Source organism: Sapajus apella, unplaced genomic scaffold (assembly GCF_009761245.1).
Source record: "Sapajus apella isolate SASKATOON/1434 unplaced genomic scaffold, GSC_monkey_1.0 scaffold21, whole genome shotgun sequence".
Classification (NCBI taxonomy): domain Eukaryota; kingdom Metazoa; phylum Chordata; class Mammalia; order Primates; family Cebidae; genus Sapajus; species Sapajus apella.
Genome location: NW_022436961.1, coordinates 14,004,895 through 14,024,159, shown reverse-complemented (window position 1 = coordinate 14,024,159; position 19,265 = coordinate 14,004,895). Strand labels below are relative to the sequence as shown.

The 19,265-nt window shown below is 51.3% G+C and overlaps 1 protein-coding gene across 1 annotated transcript; it reads right to left on the bottom strand.

Moving 5' to 3' along the window:
* Positions 1 to 316: 316 nt before the first annotated feature.
* On the bottom strand, positions 317 to 18,357 carry DUSP4 (dual specificity phosphatase 4). Its single transcript, XM_032288310.1, has 4 exons — positions 17,529 to 18,357; positions 7,211 to 7,356; positions 5,400 to 5,619; positions 317 to 4,526 (listed from the first exon to the last, which is right to left on the bottom strand). Exons 1-4 carry the CDS (start codon positions 17,959 to 17,961, stop codon positions 4,141 to 4,143), a joined length of 1,185 nt encoding a protein of 394 aa, XP_032144201.1. The 5' UTR covers positions 17,962 to 18,357; the 3' UTR covers positions 317 to 4,140.
* Positions 18,358 to 19,265: the final 908 nt, after the last annotated feature.

The following is a 19,265-nucleotide window of genomic DNA, read 5'->3' as shown; positions in this document are numbered from 1 at the left end:
AATGAGCTACGATTGTGCCACTGCATTCCAGCCTGGGGGACAGAGCCAGACCTTGTTGAAGCAAAGAAGAAAAGAGAGAGAGAGGAAGAAAAAGAAGGAAAGAAAGGGAAGGAAGGAAGGGAGAAAAGAAAAGAGAGAGAAAGAAAGGAAAGGAAGGAAGGAAGGAAGGAAGGAGGAAAAAGAATAGAAAAGGGCTCTGTCTCCACTGTGCTATTAACTGGGCAAGGTTATTAATTGACCCAGTGGTTCTTTCCTCCCCTTCCAAGTCAAAACAGCAGAACAGTCTTCAAGGAAAGGTTAAAAACCAAGCTGGAAGTGGTTGAAAATGTATTTATTTTTTTTAAATGATCTTTTTCAAGCAATAAATAAAACCAGACATATTGACTTCTAAAAAACAAAACCAAACAAAAATCCCCTGAACTATATACATCCTACAGAAATACAGGCATATCAAATGTAGAAATGACATCACTCTGAAAGATGGGGCTATTTACACAAGTTACAAGAATTGCATTGCTGTCTTTAAGAAGTCTCTTCCTTGAATGACTCATAAACTCTAAGGGAGAGAGGGTATTGGTGGGGAAGCGGGGTTCAAAGTGGAGACATCCTCCATCTTTGTTGATGGACAAGACAGTCTCAAGGAAAAACATCAACATCCAGGCACTGTATTGAGTCCCTTAACACGGCTCCACAGATTATCTGGCTTTCGAAAAGCCTGGAAGGGTGTTCCAGTCAGGAGCTCCCAAGAGAAATCATCTTGTCCCTTAGCCGGGCTGGGATTGGTGGTGAGACCATGCTGAGCCAGTGGCAAACCATGGCTGTGATTTCCACAGGACAGTCTGGCTCTTTGTGCTGTCACACCCAGCCTCCAACAGCGCCTTGACATCCAGAAAGCATGGCAGTTTCCCAAGCTTGGCTGCACAGGTAAAGTACCCAGGGAGCTTCGAAACACTGATGCCTGAGCTCCCCCCAACCCCACCATTAGAACTGGCTGAACTGATCTAGGAGAGCCTGAGTATCAGAATTGTGAAAGTTCCCCAGGTAATTCCAACATGGAGCCATGGCTTTACTACCACAGGCTTGATTAGTGGCCAGTTCTCAACATCCTGCCTAAATCAACCATCCTACCTCCCTCTCTGCATCTTCCCACAATGTAAAAACTTTTCTATGGCTTCCCAAATTAGAAAACTCTCTGGAATCCAGCTGGAATGAGCAACTGGGCAAAATGGCCTCGGGAGGGAATGATGGGAGCTGGGACCTACCAGTCAGTCACCTGCTCACCTCTGCTTCGGCCAAATAATGCTCTGTGGGAAAGCTTGGTCCCTTTCCCCCAAGGCTCCTCCACTCACATCCCTGGATCAGACATTCTGGGAGGGAATGGGCAGCATTCCTCACTCTCTACAGAATACCCAATGAGCATTCTGTCTTTCACGGCTGATAGCAAAGTTGATAATCAATGAGGGGCAATGCTTTTCTGTCATTACAGAAATTTCCCATCAGTAGAATCCCTTCACAGGAAGGACGGATGCCGATTGAAAGTCATTGACCTTTTGGACTGACCCTGGGGTGGTGTCTTCATCAGAGCGATTGTAAGTCATCCAAAAGACTTCTGACGAAAAAACAATTTTTAAAAAGTCCTCCTTTCCAATCAAGCAAGTGTCCTATTTTATTTCTAAAAGTTTTGAGACTCGTGCTGTTATCAAGCACAAAGAAAATGGCTTTATAAATAGCTGTTTTGACACTGTGATAGAAGACTAGGGAGGAAAGATGTCACTGGAGCTAGTCCTGAGTTCCGACTGTCCCCATGGTGGGAATCCAGTCTGGGAAAGCAGGACAATTTTGGCAAATGTGCACTCATTCTATAAAAACTGAATCTGTTCTGCAGGTTACCTTCCCTTCTTGCCTTCTGTCCTGTCTCTCTGCTGCTGGGACCCAGGTCTTTGTTAGCTGCAGAACCCACTGGACTTCCAGGAATCAAGGAAAAGTTGGGAATGTCCAACTGTGTTCTCTAAATTGTTCCATTGTCCGGGAACCCAACCCCTCCACACTTCAGCTGTTATTCCCAGAGGAAGCAGGGAGCCTCTGGCTCTTCTTAAAATCGCCAGTGGGAGCTCTGGCCTCATTCACAGGCAGAGCTTAGTAAAGTCAAGATGAATGATGCCATCACAGGTTCATGGAAGGAAAGGTAACCAACCTGGTCCTATCTAGGATGCCAGATGAGAAAGAGCATCCCAATGTGATGGTGACATTGAGGCTTGATGTTATTTATGGGTGAGCAAGAATGTTCATTAGATGTAGACTCTCAAAGGGCTAAAAAAAAAAAAAAAAAAAAAAAACCATGCTCTCACTTCTAGACAAGTTTGCAATAACCTCTAATCTGGCACTCCATAACAAGACTGTTGCACAATACTACAAACAAAAAATAGCATGTAGCTTGTTCCCTCATCCCTCCTCCCCAAACCCTCCCCACAGAAAATGTTTCTCCCTCCAAAGCCAGTCCTTACTTAGAAAGGCCCAAGTAAGGATTCAAAATGGCACCCACGTGCCCATGATGCACATCACAGGAGCCAGTGGCCAGCCCCCTCACCCAGCCGTCAGCCCCGACACCACCCTGGCCCTTTGGTTTCCAGTTTGGGAAATTCATACCAATGGAATCTGACATAAGCAATCCACAATCAGTTCACTGATGCTCCCTTGTCCTTCCACACTTCGAGGAGACCTGAAATGTGGTATGCATTCCCCTCTTTTTATTCAAAATCTTTTAGGTGAATATTTTAGGTGACCCTGGGGTGGTGTCTTCATCATATTCAAAAATATTCACCTAACCAGGAATTTAAAGAACACAAGAATTTGTTGGTATATTTCACTTCAGGTAACCCCCTAAAATTAAAACCTCCAATTTATGCAAAAAAGAAAAGATAGTGCTTCCACTTACAAAAGGATTCATTTCAGGATTATCTCTAGTTGTCTGGATTCCCCAATGGCTGGCCTTGCCGAATGATTTGCTGTAGGAAAATTTGAACGGCACCCGATTTTCAAGGAGCACCTTTGTTGTGATATGGCATCACAGACGATAGACAAGTCTTAGGCAGATTTAGGCAAAAAATGCTGCCACCACCAAAGTGATCATTGGAGAGAAAAAAGGTTGTCTTACTGTGGTCTAAAATTGCTTTAGTGGCCTACATGCCCAGGAACCAGCTTCAAAAGCAATTCACGTTGGTCATGGTGACACGCACCTGCAGCCCCAGCTACTCGGGAGGCTCAGGTGGGAGGATCTCTCGAGCCTAAGAGTTTGAGACCAGCCTGGGCAACATATCGAGATCCTGTCTCTTTTTTACAAAAAGGCAATTCAAACCTAATCCTTTTCTTTCTTCCTCCTCCCCCGGACCCTGCCTGCTTCTCACTGGCAACAAACACAAGGTGCTGATCATGCTACCTTGCCCACACCTACAACACACCATTGACTTTCTAACTGCTCTGACATCTGCATGCTATGTGCTCAGCTGTCTGACATCAATATTAATATATTCTAATTCCACTGTCACTAGACTTCTTGTACTTACAGCTTCTGAAGAAAGTCTTAATAAATACTTTATTATTAAGCGTCATAATTCACCTGTTGGTGACTGAGAAATGAAAACCACATCCTCAAAGATTTCTTCTAAAAAAAAATTCCTGTAACGACAACGACGACAACAAAGGGACAAGCACACAGAACCAGGCACTTCTGGGAAACTTGTCTTCTCATCCCTTTGCCCTCCCTTCCTCCCCCTTTAGTAAAACTGGTTGGGCACGTTTGCTAGGATTTGTGGGTTTCGTCACTTCAAGCCTTACTGCTTAAAAAAATGAGGTAAGAAATTTCTATCGGAAAAGTAAAACTGACACATAAACCGAACCAAGGTCTTCCCTGGCTGCTGCGGCAGCCGTTATTGCTCTAAGTTGGAGTGTTCTGTTTGCTTTTAATGTGTATTCAGAGTCCTTATTGCCATTCTGGCTGGCCTCGTGGTGGGCCAAGGAGAAATGATGGGGAAGGAGCTCGGTCACCTGCTCCCAGCTGCTCAGTCCCGACTTTCTGCCCGCACGCGACACGTCCCACCCTTGCTGGGAGCCGGCTCTGGTTCTGGGGCCCCCAGGGCGGCTCTAACAGCTAGGGGAGGTGGTGATGGGGCTGTGCAGGTAGGGCAGGCTGCTGGGGGCCGAGTGCACACCCACCGAGACCGGAAAGCTGAAGACGAACTGGGAGGTGGGCGTGGCGGGGGTCTTGCCTCGCTCCCGCAGGGGTCCCGAGGGGCTGGCTGCCTCCGCGGCACAGGATGTGGCCAGCACCTGGGACTCGAACTGCAGCAGCTGCCCCATGAAGCTGAAGTTGGGCGAGATGATGCTGCGGCGCTGCTTGACGAACTCGAAGGCCTCCTCCAGCCTCACCCGCTTCTTCATCATCAGGTAGGCGAGGCAGATGGTGGCCGAGCGCGAGATGCCCGCCTGGCAGTGCACCAGCACGCGCCCGCGGCAGTCCTTCACCGCATCTGGGGACAGGGTGCCATAGGTGAGTGCACGTTTCTGCAGACCCCGCCCCAATTAGGGGCACTGGCCAGCACCTGAGGGTAGGGGGCTCTGGAGGAAGGAATAGACATCCTACACCAAGGACTGGCCAGGAAGAAAACCCACGTGGGAGGGTCTCTAGAACGCCCCCTGCTCTGAGGTCTATTTTCCCAATCATTATGCTGGAGTTAGTTAAATCCCATTTGCCGGTCAAGGATTTCCATCTGCAGAAACAAAACAGTGGGGCCTGGGGTGGTGGCTCATGCCTGTAATCCCAGCACTTTGGGAGGCCGAATGGGACAGATCACTTGAGCTCAGGAGTTCAAGACCAGCCTGGGCAATATGATGAAACCATCTCTACAAAAAATACAAGAATTAGCCAGGCATGGTGGCCCACTTGTAGTCCCAGCTATTCTGGAGGCTGAGGCCGGAGAATAGCTTGAACCTGGGAGGCTGAGGTTGCAGTGAGCTGGGATGGCACCATTGCACTCCAGCCTGGGTGACAAAGTAAGACTCTGTCTCAAAAATCAATCAATAAATATAAATAAAATAAAAACTGTGACTTAATGCTCCCTGTGTCTTCCTCCCCATTCAAAAAATCTCACCATCTGGGCACCAGAGCCATGCAAGGGGAAGGTGACTGACTCTGCAAGCTAAGCCTGGGTGTAGGTCCCTCTTCCCTCCTCCCTCCCAACCCCACATCCAATGTGCAAGCCTTCCCAATGAGGAAGAGGGGCAATGGGGACTCTTGGATTCAGTGCCTCCCATGGCCACCTTCAAACCGGGCTTACAGGGGTTCCTTCTCATCCTTCCCACTGGCCCTGGGACCCAGGAACCCGAGCGCAAGCGCAGCCTACCAATGTACTCTATGGCTTCCATGAACCAGGAGCTGATGTCCGCCTTGTGGTTGTCTTCCACCGGGATGCACTTGTACTGATAGTGTCCTTCAAAGTGGTTTGGGCAGTCGGAGGAGACATTCAGCAGGGCCGTGATGCCCAGGGCGTCCAGCATGTCTCTCCGGGCGGCATGGTAGGCACTGCCGAGGTAGAGGAAGGGAAGGATCTCCACAGGACCCCCCTGCAGAGAAAGGGAAACAAAGGCCCCCCAACGACATGAGGGTAAGGTGCTTGGCACAGGAAGTGGACACTTGTCTGCGGACAGCTTTCCTTTCCAGGCCCCAGGGAGGATGCCTGTGGGGTCTGGCCCTCGCAGGCACGCCCTGTAGCCTCCTGGAGCTCTTGGAGGGGCGATAGCCTTAGGGGGACTTCTCCAGCCTTTGCCCTCTACTTTTGGGCAGAGAGGCCATGGCAGGTAAAGTCTTGTGGGACCCTCCTGCAGCCCACCTCCCCCGTGGCAAAAGAAGCGGCAGGACAATGCGAGCCTTATGGCACCATCTGTGACACTGAGTTGATACCTGCTAATCATCAAGCCATTTGCTGTGTGGTTTATAGTTATGTATTCACTGGGCATATCAAAAACAGGTGTGCAGTGGCTCACGTCTGTAATCCCAGCACTTTAGGAGGCTGAGATGGGAGGATCACGTGAGCCAGGAGTTCAAGGCCATCGTAGGCAACGTAGTGAGACCTCGTCTCTATGAAAAATTAGCCTATTATGGTGGTACACACCTGTAATCCCAGCTACCCTGGAGGCCGAGATGGGAGGATCATCTGAACCCAGGTGTTTGAAGCCACAGTGAGCTATGACTGCGCCACTGGACTCAAGCCTAGGTAACAGTGAGACTCTGTCTCTAAAAATAAACAAATAAATAAGTCGATGCCCTCTTGGCCACACAGACAAGAGAAGGGATCTTGGTAAATGAGGCAATGCTGGCTTAAATTCAGCACATGAGATGTGGGCAGCAGAGTCCATCTAACTGAAAGGGCTGGAGGGTTCTTTGTAAGAAACACAGTGGCTCATGCAGATTTTCTCGGAGGGAGGGTGGGTGACCATCTATGTCCATTTGGCTGATACATGGGGCAGCCTGCCTGTCGGGGACCAAGATGCAGTCCATAACTCGCTACTTCAAAGAAGGATGACCTCAGCTTCCCAGAGAGCAAGTCCCCAGGGCTTCAGGTGGCCTCCTCACTTGTCCGAACACCATGCTAGAGGCCAGGTCAGGGAGTCATGTCTTTAATCTTTTTTTCTTAAGGGAAGGATATTTAGAGAGGGAAGGGGAAGATTACCAAGGAGTAAATGGGCCCTACCTTACTTCCCACCCCAATACTCAGGGTTCACCGAATTCTCCCCAAATTGAGGCATAACATTCAAAAACCTTGAAAAAAATAACAAAACTCAGAACCAGAGCCATTGGCTCAAGACTGTGATCCCAGCAATTTGGGAGGCCAAAGCAGGAGGATCACTTGAGGCCAGGAGTTCAAGATCAGCCTGGGCAACACAGCAAGACCCCCTCATCTCTACCAAAAAACTTCTTAAATTAGCCAGGCGTGGTAGCGCACACCTGTAGTCCCAGCTACCAGGGAGGATCCCTTGAGTTCAGGAATTCGAGGTTGCAGTGGGCTATAATCACACCACTGCAATCTTGGGTGACAGAGCAAGACTGTCTCAAAAGCGAAGACAAAAAACACCCTCAGAACTCTGAAAAGAAGGCATTGCTTGACCCCTACACTGCCCCTAACCCCCACTCCCGAGCGCTGCACCCCAAGTCTACCTGGTCGTGTAGCGGGGTCCCACAGGAGCTGCAGCCCAGGTCCAAGGGCTCTGTGGCACTGGGGGGAAACGGGGGTGGGATGGCTGCCAGGGCCTTGGTTTTAGAACAGAATTCTGGGTACTCGGAGGAAAACCTCTCATAGCCACCTGTAAAGGAGAAAGAAGCTCAGGTTAATGGGGTCACTAAGCCAGCAGGAAGTCAGAAAGAACTTAGACTCAGGCCAGCTGCTGGGAAGGTGGAGCGGGCGTGCTCTGCATTTGCCACTGGGCGGCGCTGTGGACCTAGCAAATGACCATGGAGCGGTTTTCAGAGATGCAGAGGACAGGCTTGCCAGGACTGCAGCAAGGCTGGAAGAAGTGTTATGGACAAGACCTGGGTTAGAGAGTTAGACACACAAAGGAAGATGTGCAGGGAATGTGCAGAAAAGACTCTACAGAGTAGCTCCTCAGGACAATGACAAATAGAGAAGAAAGGAAGGTCATGCTGGGCTTCCAAGGACACTAAGCACCTGAAGAGACACCTGTCACCCCAATTCCAGCCCTTCCTCAGGCGAGGTCCTCCAATGTGAGAAAGAAGGAAAAGAAATGACCCTGCCACAAACTCTTCTGGATGTCAGCAATGGAGCAGATGCCCATTGCACAGCCTCAAGAACAGCAGTTCCGTCACCAAGAGGCCAGAACAAGAGGAAACAGGCTCAAATCTAAATAAATCCCTCATGTTACCTGCAGGTTTGGGCAAGGGAAGATTTCCCCACCTGAGAGGGGTAAGCCCTGGAATGTTTATCTGTGGATCATCTTCCAGAGAAAGGAGATATTTTAAATAAAAGAAGAAGCCGGGCATGGTGGCTCTCGCCTGTAATCCTAGCACTTTGGGAGGCCAAGGCGGTGGATCACAAGGTCAGGAGTTCAAGACCAGCCTGGTCAAGATGGTGAAACCCTGTCTCTACTAAAAATACAAAAGTTAGCTGGGCATGGTGGTGGGCACTTGTAATCCTAGCTACCCGGGAGGCTGAAGCAGGAGAATCTCTTGAATCCCGGGAGGCAGAGTTTGCAGTGAGCCGAGATCATAGAGTAAGACTCTGTCTCAAAAAAAAAAAAGAAGAAGAAGAAGAATATAAATGGCCAGCTGGACTGGAATAGAGGGGGTGCCGCTATCCAGGAGGGGTGGAGGTGGGTGGGATACAGGGAAGGGCCACAGGGAAGCCCTCCAAAAAGACAACCACTCAAGCCCTATCATCTCTGGTTTTCTTGTGATCTCTGGGATTCCCTTTGTGGCCAACTTCCAATTTATGGTGCTATCCATGTGTGGCCCTGCTTTTATTTTGATTTTGCAGTTTTTATAGGGCCAGAAATTGATTAGATTGATTCAGTAGGGTCTGTGTATTAGAGACCCATTCAACTGACCCCAATGACAAGTTGGCTGACGGTCCCAGATGTCACTGCCTTCGCAGTCTTCATGACAGTGACACAGGACCACTGTGCCCTAGGGCCATTCACAGAAATTTTCCAACGTGCAGACATGTGACACTTAGTCACTTGCCCCAAATCCCAACCCTAAAGACTGCTTCCTACTGAGAGGAAGGAAACGGTTCTCTACTACATTATAAGGCTTATAGAAACAGGGCATACAATTTTTCCTCTCTGACTGTAGGAGGCTCCTCTATTCCCCTCCTCTCCCTCCCTCAGGATATAAATGGATCTCTCTGGTCACAGGCCCTTGTTCCTGCTGAGTCACAGTGACCAGCCTCCCTGGATGGAAAACCTGCTGGCGGGGCTGGTACCGTCAGCCTTGGTCATGCTGGTGACCTTGGCAGCCACCTCATCACAGAAACACCCCCTCCCTCTCATTAGAAACCCCTTTCCTTGTCCGGCTGCCAGGACTGCTGCACCAAATGCAGTGATTAGAGGATGGGGGAAGAGGAAGCAAATGTCTGTCTGCAGCTGAAGTACCTCAGGGGCCTCTGTGATGGGAAACTTCGGCCAATGTTCCCTTTTGGAGGAAGTGGAAGGGAAACCTTGTATCAACAGTGGTTGGACACCTGTATCCCAAGCCATTGCTTGTTACTCTATGTACTTCTCTAGGATTTGCAAAAATTCTAACTAAATGATCCTTCTGTGTCTGTTACATAATTTGAGCTGTCAAAACACATGTTAAAATGACATGTTAGACCCAAGTGGTGCCTGGCAAAAACTTACCACCTAGACAGACAAGCTATCACCTGCACCCGAAAGTGAATGGTTGGGCAGCCCAGGAGTGCCAGGGCAGGCCCCAAGGTCACAGAGCAGAGTGGCGCTGGGGGCTGGAGAGTCAGGAAGAGCCCAGAGCAGCTGAAAGGATGATGTCCCCATGGCTGAGGGTATGGAACAGGGCACTGGAGTGAAGTTCTGGAAAGGGCACAGACTCTGCCATCGGGTTGTACCCCACCCAGAGCATTTATCAGCCTGGGCTTCCTGAACCTCTCCAAGCCTCCTCCTCGTCTGTAAGAGGTGATGAAAGTCTCTTGCACAGGGGCCTTTGAGGATTGGTTCCAACAGCCAGGCTCTGCGCCTGGCATCAGGGAGGCAGATCATGAAGTTTTCCCTTCTTGGTGCCTACAAGGAGGGGTGCCCTTGGGTGCCCTCAGCAGAGATCCTCAAAGGCCAAAGAGGAACCAGGGGACAGGGTAATGCTGGTAAGTGTAAGGTACTAGGCATTTGACAGCCTGTTCTCCCAGAAACCCATCTCACGGTTTCTGGAGACCTCCAGACCTCCAGATTTTGTAGATAAGACAGAGGAAGGGCTCCACCTCCACTCCCGGGCACAGCAATCGCTGCCACTCAGCAGAATCCTTGCCAGGGACCTGGAGCCAGCCACTGGCCACAGAGTGGTGTGGGAGGCAAGGAGGGCCCAAGTGACCCATTAGATGGGGAACAGGCTAGATCTTGGCCGAGGGGTGCCATTGGTCATCTCCCCCAGGCTGATCACAACTGTCTGAAAAAGGCACCATTAAAAGGCAGCAGAAAAACGATTACGGAAAAGTCATTTACCTCTGCGGAAGTTTTAAAGCATAAGCAAAAAGAAACAAGGTGAAGAAGCAAATTCACTCAAGGGGCAGGAGCACTGGAAGGTTCTCGTTCCTGACAGTGGTTGCCAGCTTTTAGGGGTCTGTGTCTGGTTGTCACAAGATGCCACACTAAAGGGAGTTCCTTCTGGAGGGCCCCGGGCTGCAGTCAGGCCGGCACTCATGGGTGAAAACGATATGCTCTGAGCTGGTGGAGCCTGGAGGATGCAGTGAAGGTAAAATGGGAGGATAGCTCCAAGTTAGCATTTCTCCATCCACGGAAGAAGCTGCTCACGTCCACCCCGCACAGGGCCACGCCCACCTCGCACAGGACCACGCCCCAGTAAGTCATCTGTGGGTGTCAATCCATGCCATGACTGCCTTCTACCCCTTGCCGGCGGGCCCTTCTCTAGGGGATACTGCCTGCAGGTTTCATCAAGTGAAGGCAGACTTTTCATGCAAAAACAGAACAGATCCAAATAGGGCACTGCTGATATTTCACCAAACCCTGCTTTTATCCATCAATTTCCTAATCCAGGTGATCATGGAGTCACGACCCATATTTTTTTTTCATGGAATACAATAGAATAAATTAGGAGGACACATTGCACTTAAAGAGGATTTCATTTCATGGAACTTTTTTTTTCAGGTGTGCATGTATCCCTCCCCTGGGTCACGATATAAATTGAAATGTGTTTCTTACTGTGGGCAGGGTCAAAACGGATTATTCTAAGGCTACTTCCACTCAGTCCCTGCTACCCATCCCAAATCCATGCAAATATCACAGTCACAGCTCTTTCAAGAGCTACATTTAGGTCACCAAGTTTCATCCCAAAAAATCGTGAAAGGGAAAGCTTATTCTCATTGTCTACAAAGGGGCTGGGCTCCATCCCATGCCCTAGCTCGGGTGCAGGAGAAGTGGAGAAGATCCAGGTGCAGGCCCAACTCGCATTGTGGAATTTGGACAAGTATGTTCCTTTCTTAACGCTGGCTCTTCCCACTCTCAATTCTCAAAATGTAAGAATGTCTAATTATAATGATCTTTAAGTTCCAGTATCCTGTGATTCTAAATATCCAGGATCTACTTATTTGTGGGTCAGTTTTGCCAGATCTGAAGCAGCAGGGGCCTAAAATCTGCATTTTTGTCTTCCGAATAATTTTATTATTGAATGTGCCATTCCAAATGAATTATTTTGGACTGTTTTTCCTATGCCCTTTGAATGTATGTAATGAATGTATTGAACATGCTGCTGTGTCCTGCTGAATATAATTCCATAACAGGTTTCTTACTCATTTCAACCTGTTTTTTCCATGTCCTTATTTAAGAATACATTTTCTTTTCTTTTTTTTTTTTTTTTTTTTTTGTTATGAACTCTCGCGCTCTGTTGCCCAGGCTGGATTGCAGCGGTGTGATCTCAGCTCAGTGCAACCTCCACCTCCCAGGTTCAAGTGTTTCTCCTGCTTCAGCCTTCTGAGTAGCTGGGATTACAGGTGCACGCCACCACGCCCAGCTAATTTTTTTTTTTTTTTTTTTTTTGTAGTTTTATTAGAGACGGGGTTTCAACATGGTGGTCAAGCTGATTTTGAACTCCTGACTTCATGACTAGCCTGCCCTGGCCTTCCAAAATGCTGGGATTACAGGCGTGAGCCACCGTACCCAGCCTATATTTTCTGTTCTTAAATCTCTCATTTTATCACCTTTATTTTACAATTTGAAAGTCTGGAAGAAAAAAAAAAGGAATATGATTTCCATTCAACCTACTTGAGGAATAACTCCATCTACAGTTCAACTCTGCCCTGTCTTCTTCTTCTCACACCCTCATACAGAGGGGCAATTTTCAAAGTTTAGTGGAGATGAAGAGCCTCATCAGAAGCTCTCCACTGCACTCACACCTTGAAGGAGCAGGAGATAATGTATGTAAAAGTACTTTACAAAGGGCAGATTGATGTAGCGCTGAGAATATCACCATAATAGGACTGTTAATGGGATCTGTGACAGGGGAAACTGTCCTTTGGTGGTGACTATGATCCTGGATCTTCCCCACCCCCCTCCTCCACACACACACACAGACAGGGTCTCTTACTCTATTTCCCAGGCTGCAGTCCAATGTCGCGATCATGGATCACTGCAGCCTTGACTTCCCTGGACTCAAGCAATCTCCTTGCTTCAGCCTCCTGAGTAGCTGAGACTACAGGCACATGCCACCTCTCCTGGCTAATTTTTGTATTTTTTGTGGAGAACAAGTTTCACCATGCTGCCCTGGCCTCAAGTGATCTGCATGCCTCCGTCTCTCTGCAGCAGAAAAATGATTATGGAAAAGTCAGTTCCCTCTAGTGGAGTTTTAAAGAACAAGCAAGAAGGAACAAGGTGAAGAAGCAAATTTGCTCAAGGGGCAGGAGCACTGGAAGGTTCTTGTCCCTGACAGCAGTCGCCAGCTTTTTGGGGTCTGTGGCTGGTTGTCACACAAGATACCACTCTAGGATTGCAGGCATGAGCCACCATGCCCGGTCTTGGTCATGGATCTTAACGTGGCTGCCACTTTTTCCCCATTATGCCCCCAGCACTCAGAACAGCACCTGATACTAGGCAGGGCTCATGGCCTTGCTCTTGCCAGAAAGTCATGCTCCTGCAAGAAAGCCTTTAGGAACTCTATGTGAGTGCTGACTCAGTAAGCCCCTATGCAAATGCTGACGTGTATTTAAAATCTAAGTAAGCGAACTTCTCACCTTGGGACTCTGAACACAGAAACGCCTGGACTTTCCTGCCAGTTGACACCTAATGCCATGCTGAGGACTCGAACTGGTTTGCAGTCTCTCCCAGTCTTCCTGGGCGATCTGCTACGTTCAGCAAACTGACTTCCGTTGGAGTGAACTTTTCTTCCCATCATGCATCCTCTTTGTTTGCCACGAACTGCCTCGCGGTAAGGAAAGGCTATCGGGTTTCAGATGCTCTGATTTTTTTTAAAAGGAATTTCTTGGCTCCGTGTAGTGGCCATCCTTCCTCTTTCCCTCGTTTTTCTGAGCAGCCCATTTTTGTGGGTGCAGTCCACCGCTCCTAGAAGCACCCAGGATAATAAGCCAAAGGAAGCTGTGATAATCTTAAGGGTCAAGTTTCACCCTCAGTTTACACCTACATCTGTCTTTAGTTACTTTTGTTAGTTGGAGACATCCAATGTAAAGGATGTCTAAAGTAGTGAGTTTGCTTCATTGTAATTATTTAACAAATTACAATGGGGTTAAAAATTACCTGTAAGGCCTAGCACTTACACTCCCAATCCTTGGCTGTCATGGACATTGTATAACATTTGCAAGCAGAAAAGCTACGGTATTTGCAAGCAGAAGGGTATTCTATTTGCAATCAGAAAAGCTAGTCATTTTCCCTTTAGGTAGAAAAGGTATGCAACATTGACATCCTCCAGAGCTGTGCTGTTTGATGCCATTACCCTCCTAGAGAACTGAAGACAGAAATGGCAGTGGTGGGGCCAGTAAGAAAAAAAACAAAACGGTCACCAGAGTTGCCAGAGCTGTGAACTGTGCCATTCTTCCCCCGCATTCATCATTGGCCTTAGTGGCTGTTTTCTACAGAAAGGGTAACATCGGAGGCTGTAGGGTCAGGCCCTGGGCTAGTGGATGCTATCTGGTGCTACAGGGTGAGCGGAAGGAGAAACTGTAATATCTAGATGATCTTCCCCATTTCTCGAACAGCTCCAGGACAGCTTTTCAATAAGAACTATCTAAGGCTGAGGGAAATTTTAGGTAAGTGGAAAGGAAGGTAATGTTTTTATGCCTGAAATCTTTTTGCATAACAGACTATTTTGTTATTTGGGGATATTAAAGGCAAAGAATAGGGTAAGAAAAAGCTCTTTTTGTCTTTCTCTAATGACCAGGGGAGTCTCAAACTCTAATCCAAGGATTTGCAAATGAGAGAGAAAGGGATTTCAAGAAGTGTATTGTGATACAACCCAAAAAACTAAAATTTCCAAACTGACCCTAAAAATACCTTATAGGATTTAAATTAAATGAGCTTTAAAAAAAAAACTACCCCACTGGAAATCCTTTACTAGCAAAGACAAAAACACTGGGATTTTCGTTATCGCTTTTAGCAAAACTCGGGTAATCTTAGGAAATGTAAAAGCTAGGCAGTACTTTCTTGATACTCAGCAAAGTTTACCTCCCTCACCTGCACAGAGTAGCCAGTTCAGCATGGTAGAAGGAACCCTTCAACGTGGCAGAAATAGAAAAACTGAATTTTAAAATGCAATTAATTAGGAGAGTTAGATAGCTTTGGCTGGGAAGGCTGCTACCACTTCTGAAAATATTATCTTGTTTTTACTGCTTCCTCAAACCCCTCCAAGAACGGCAGACACCAACCAGCAGGCCTTCCATGGGCTTCCTGACCTGCCCACTTTTACAGACCCGCACAGGCACACATGAAATAAGACACACGTTAATTCCCTCGCTAGAAAATAAAATGAACAGCTCCAGTAGGAAACCAGTAGGAAACCAGCTCTCAAGGATTCAAGCATTTACCAGAGACAATCAAAAGGGCTTTTTCTTCCTTTGCTTCTCAAAATTTCCCTTTAGGTCTCTGCCCCGGAGCCCCCTCCCAGGAAACCACATTTGCTCCACTGCACTGGCTTCCAGGCTAGGAAGGGAGGTGTATCTGGAGGCCTGGGAGACACCTTGATTTCCTTCCCCAGTCCCTTCCTGCCAGGCTGTGGGAGCAGATACTGACTTTTTCCTTGTGCCCTCTCTCTAGGGATGCCTTTCCATTAGAGGGCAAAGAGGAGGAAGAGGAACTGGGTTAAAGATGGCCTCTGCTTAACACATATGTCAAGATCAGCTAAGCTAAACCGAATAGGGCCCAGTTAACCTCAAGGATGTTCAGCACCACTACAGAGCAAGCTGGAAGATTCCCTCACCTCTCAATTTTAGGTGCCTGCTTCCAAGGGCAGGGTCCCTTTGCTTGTGAAGCAGAAGCTGAATTTCTGGCTACAGAAGGCAGGGGAGGAAGGACTATTCCAGAAGAGACTGAAGCTAAATCTGCAGCCTGGGCCTGCACACCTCCCTCTGCAAGGATGTCCACTTCGAGATGCAGAAGATGATCCTCCCTGCCCGCATCGGGGCAGAAGACAAGAGGCAGTGCAGGCTCCAGGAGGAAACAGCCCTTAAAATACTTCTCTTCCGAAGGCCAGGCACCTCGCCACCCACAGGGGCTGTCATTTTACCAAGAGGCCTGTCCTTCCCAGTCACTAGCCTCGCCCAGAATCTCCAGGACTCTCGAATAGGGCTGGCTGGGTGAAATGGAGGAGGTTGGGGAGGGGACACTCAACGGGATTCACGAGGGACAGGGAGATGCCGCGCGCCCTGGGCATAAATCTGAAAAACTAATCCCTCTCTCCCCAGGAGCGGGGCCTAAGTGGCTGCACCCCCGGAAGCCCAAGGGCAGAGGTCCCGGAGCTGCCGCTCCAGGGCAGTCCCCTGCGGATTTCTTCCAGGAAGGAAAGCAAAACACAACAAAACAAACCCAGACTCCACGTGGGGCTGGAGCCTAGCCCCAGCCCTGCAGTGTTCTCGCGGGTCCCGGGCTTGGAGGCCAGCGAAGGAAGGTGTACCTGCGCTCTCTATCGGGGGAGTCGAAGGCAAAGTCGTTCGGGGAATATCCCGGCCAGCCCTGGTCACTCGAGAGGACTTGGGTCCCAGAGGAATTGCCCTCATCTCTGCCACCAGTGCCGACAAGCTCAAACAATGGCGCGGACGCCCACCCTGGTGGCCTAAGCAGGACCTGGCCCCGCTCAGCGGCCAGGATTTCTGGGACAAGCCCCTTCCTGGCACTTTCTCCTGGAGCGCTTTGGGGAGAAGGGAGGGGGACTGGGCTCAAATGGAGGGGCAAAAGACGGCTCTCGCGGAAAAAGAAAGAAAAATCAGCAAAATCGCCTTAGCAGTTCAACCAAAGGTCAACAGCAGCGTTTCCCCAGCAGCTGACAGGTCAAATGGGCAGGAAACAACTGCGGAGAACAAAGCCCCCCGCTGTTCGGCAGGGGCGAACCCGACTCTTCAGCACTGAGCAGTTTTGTTGTGCTTTTTGGAGGGGAGAGATTTCCGCCCCCCTCCAGCTCCCTTCCTCCCCAGTGTACAGGTCCGGAGAGGGGCGGAAAGCAAAGGAAAGGAAAGGAGGGAGGGGGCGGGGGCGCCTGCGGGGGGAGGTGCGGCTCTTTGATGGAGGGGGGAGTCTGAACCGCCTCCCGGGCTCGGAATCCCAGACCCGACCCACGCGAAAGAATGCTCGGAATGCGGCGGCGGGAGGCGGGGGCGCAGCGCGGCAGGGGGGGCCCGGACCCCACGCGCCCTGCCCGCTCCCCAGCCCGACAGCCGCGGACACACCTGGCCCTGCAGGTGCGGCGGGCGCCCAGTCCCTCCAGGAACTCGGACAGCACGCGATTTTTTCGGGATATCCGACTACCAAATGTGACAAGACAGCCAGGTCGCCAAGTTTCGCCAGGGCTCGCTTAAATCCGGCACGCGCCGCCATCAGATAGTCGCAAATCCGGGCTGAACAAAAGGTGATCATTCTGCGCTGCCCAGATTTGCAGGAGCTAGAGGACCGATTCCGCCCGGCGTCCCCCAGATATACAGTCCTGCAGCCTCCCGCTCCCAGAGCCTGGATCTAGCCCCGGACGGAGATTGGCCACCTTCCAGGCGGAGCTCGGAGTTGGGCAGCGGGAAAGCAGACACAGATCACTCTACACAGTGTATGCAACCCAATCTCCCTTTCTGCATTTGCCAGGGTCTTGTTTTCAGTGAAACTGGCAGGGCTGATTGTACCTCGGCGCCCACCCGCCTTCACCCTTTTTCCTACCTCTCGGATTTTCCGGGTCTGGCTTAGTGCAGGGCCCCGGCATGCCAAACCGATAGGCCTATCTTGTCCCCACGCGCCCCGTGGTACTTGAGAACACTTCCCGGGACTCGAGATGGGCGGCGCAGTAGAGTCGCTTCACCCTCGAGGCCAGGACCTTTAGTGTCAATAAACCGGGCTTCGCTAGGACACAGCGGAATTGCAGGTGACTGGGGGAACCCGCCCGCACTGTCCCTGAGGACTTGAAGCTCGCACTTGCATAGAAACCTTGCAAGCCCGTACACACCAACACGCACAAAGGGGCGCGCGGGGATCCCCGCAACCACGAATCACGCAGGGGACTCCTTTCCGTGCCAATAAGGCGCAGGCCGCTAAGATCTCCTCCATCTCCCCTCCAGCTCCCGCCCGGAGCCCGCGTTTACCTTTGAGCAGGCAGATGTCGGTGCGCTCGGCGTTGCGGCGCAGAGCCTGCACCACCAGCGACACGGTGCTGTCCTCGCGGAGGCTCTCGGCGCGCGGGCTGCGTTCGTCGTAGACGATGACCGCTGAGTAGAGGCCGGAGCGCAGGCGGGCGCGCACTTCCTCCTCGGCGGGTAGGATTTGCTCCAGGCTCACAGAGCCCTTAGCCCGCCGCCGCACGATGGTGTTGCAGCGCACATTGACCGAGCCTCGGATGTAGCCCGCGCTGTGCGCCAGGAACGGTCTGCAGTCCAGCAGCAGGCACTTGCCACCGCTCGGCAGCCCCAGGGCGCCGTGGCTGCCACTGCCGCCCGCGCCGCCGCCGTTCTCGTCCCGGTTCATCAGCCTTTTGAGCACACTGCAGTCCATCTCTCGCAGCTCCTCCATCGTCACCATGGTCGCCGGGAACCGAGGCGGCTGGGCGCTCGAGGAAGAGAAAACCACCTGGGCCGCCTAGGCTGCAGGAAGGGGCGGGCGCGGGCTACGAGGGGACGCCCGCAGAAGTGGCCGCAAGCGTGGTCCCCAGGCGCTCCCGCGGGCGAGTCTTTTCTCTCGGCCCCCTTTCTCCCGCAGCCTCGCAGTCACATAGCAGTCAGAGCGGCCTCGGAAGCCCAGCGGGACAGCGCGCGGCGCGGAGGGGGAGGCGGCGCTGGAGGGGAGTGTGTTTACGGGAGAGGACCGCGGGCTCTCTTCGGCCCCGGCCTCTTGTGTATTTTTGCCGGTCGCGCTGCTCCTGTCGCCACTGGCGCCGGCGCTGCCGCTCCCCACGCTTCCCGGCGCTCCGCGCACTGCCCCAGCCAGAGTTTCCTCCTCGGCTTAGAGATTTATTAATGCTCCTCCGCGCTCCCGGGGGAGGGGGCGCTCGGTACTACCCCGCCAGGCCCCGCCCCGTTCCATTCCGGGCCCCGCACCCTTCCCCGCCCCCTGAGCTGACTCCCCGCTTCCTCCGGGCCCCTCCTCCCGCCCCCTCCCTGGAGCTTGAATGGAGCGCGGCCGCTGGCTCCCGGTCACGGGAACTCGACGTCACAAAGAGCGGAGTAAACAGGGCGCCGGGTGCTCGCCGTCAGTCCCATTCATAAAACCGAGACCGAGAGGAAGAGGGAGGCGGCCTCAGACCCGCCGCGAGCTGCAGGCAGCGCAGGGACTTTGTGAATGGAGCGCGCGGCGCCTTTCGCTGTCCGCTGGCAGGCCGGGCCTCCGCTGCGCCTTCAGCCCGACATCCGCACCTGTGCCGCCGCTCGGCTGGCGGCGCCAAGGGAAATAGCCAGCCGAGGAGGCCGGGGCTCGGGTTTGAGCTTTCATCCCTTTGCACCTTTCCGCTTCCCCGCGTGACAGCCCCGCAGTATCTCCAGTGTACCCAAGGAGAGAGGACTGGAGCGCCGCTGCCCACCCGTCAGGGCCTGCACCTCCTAGCCCCAGACTCCTTGTGCGCTTTCGGCCCGGCCAGTCCTTTCTGAAAATGCGATTCCTGAGACGTTAGCGTATGCATTAGCGTGATCGATTTTCATCCAAAGCCATTAAATACGTTTTATAGCTTCCCCAGGAACGTGGGCAACCCCCTGCTTGGAAGATGAAAGAGAAAGTCCTTTCGCCCGAAGCCCAGGATCGGAGTGAGGTGTGGGGTTTGTGGCTTTACGACCCGTAGGGAGGCATTAATTGCCGGAATGGTGTTCCAAGGGAGAACAGGCTGCACTCCTGTC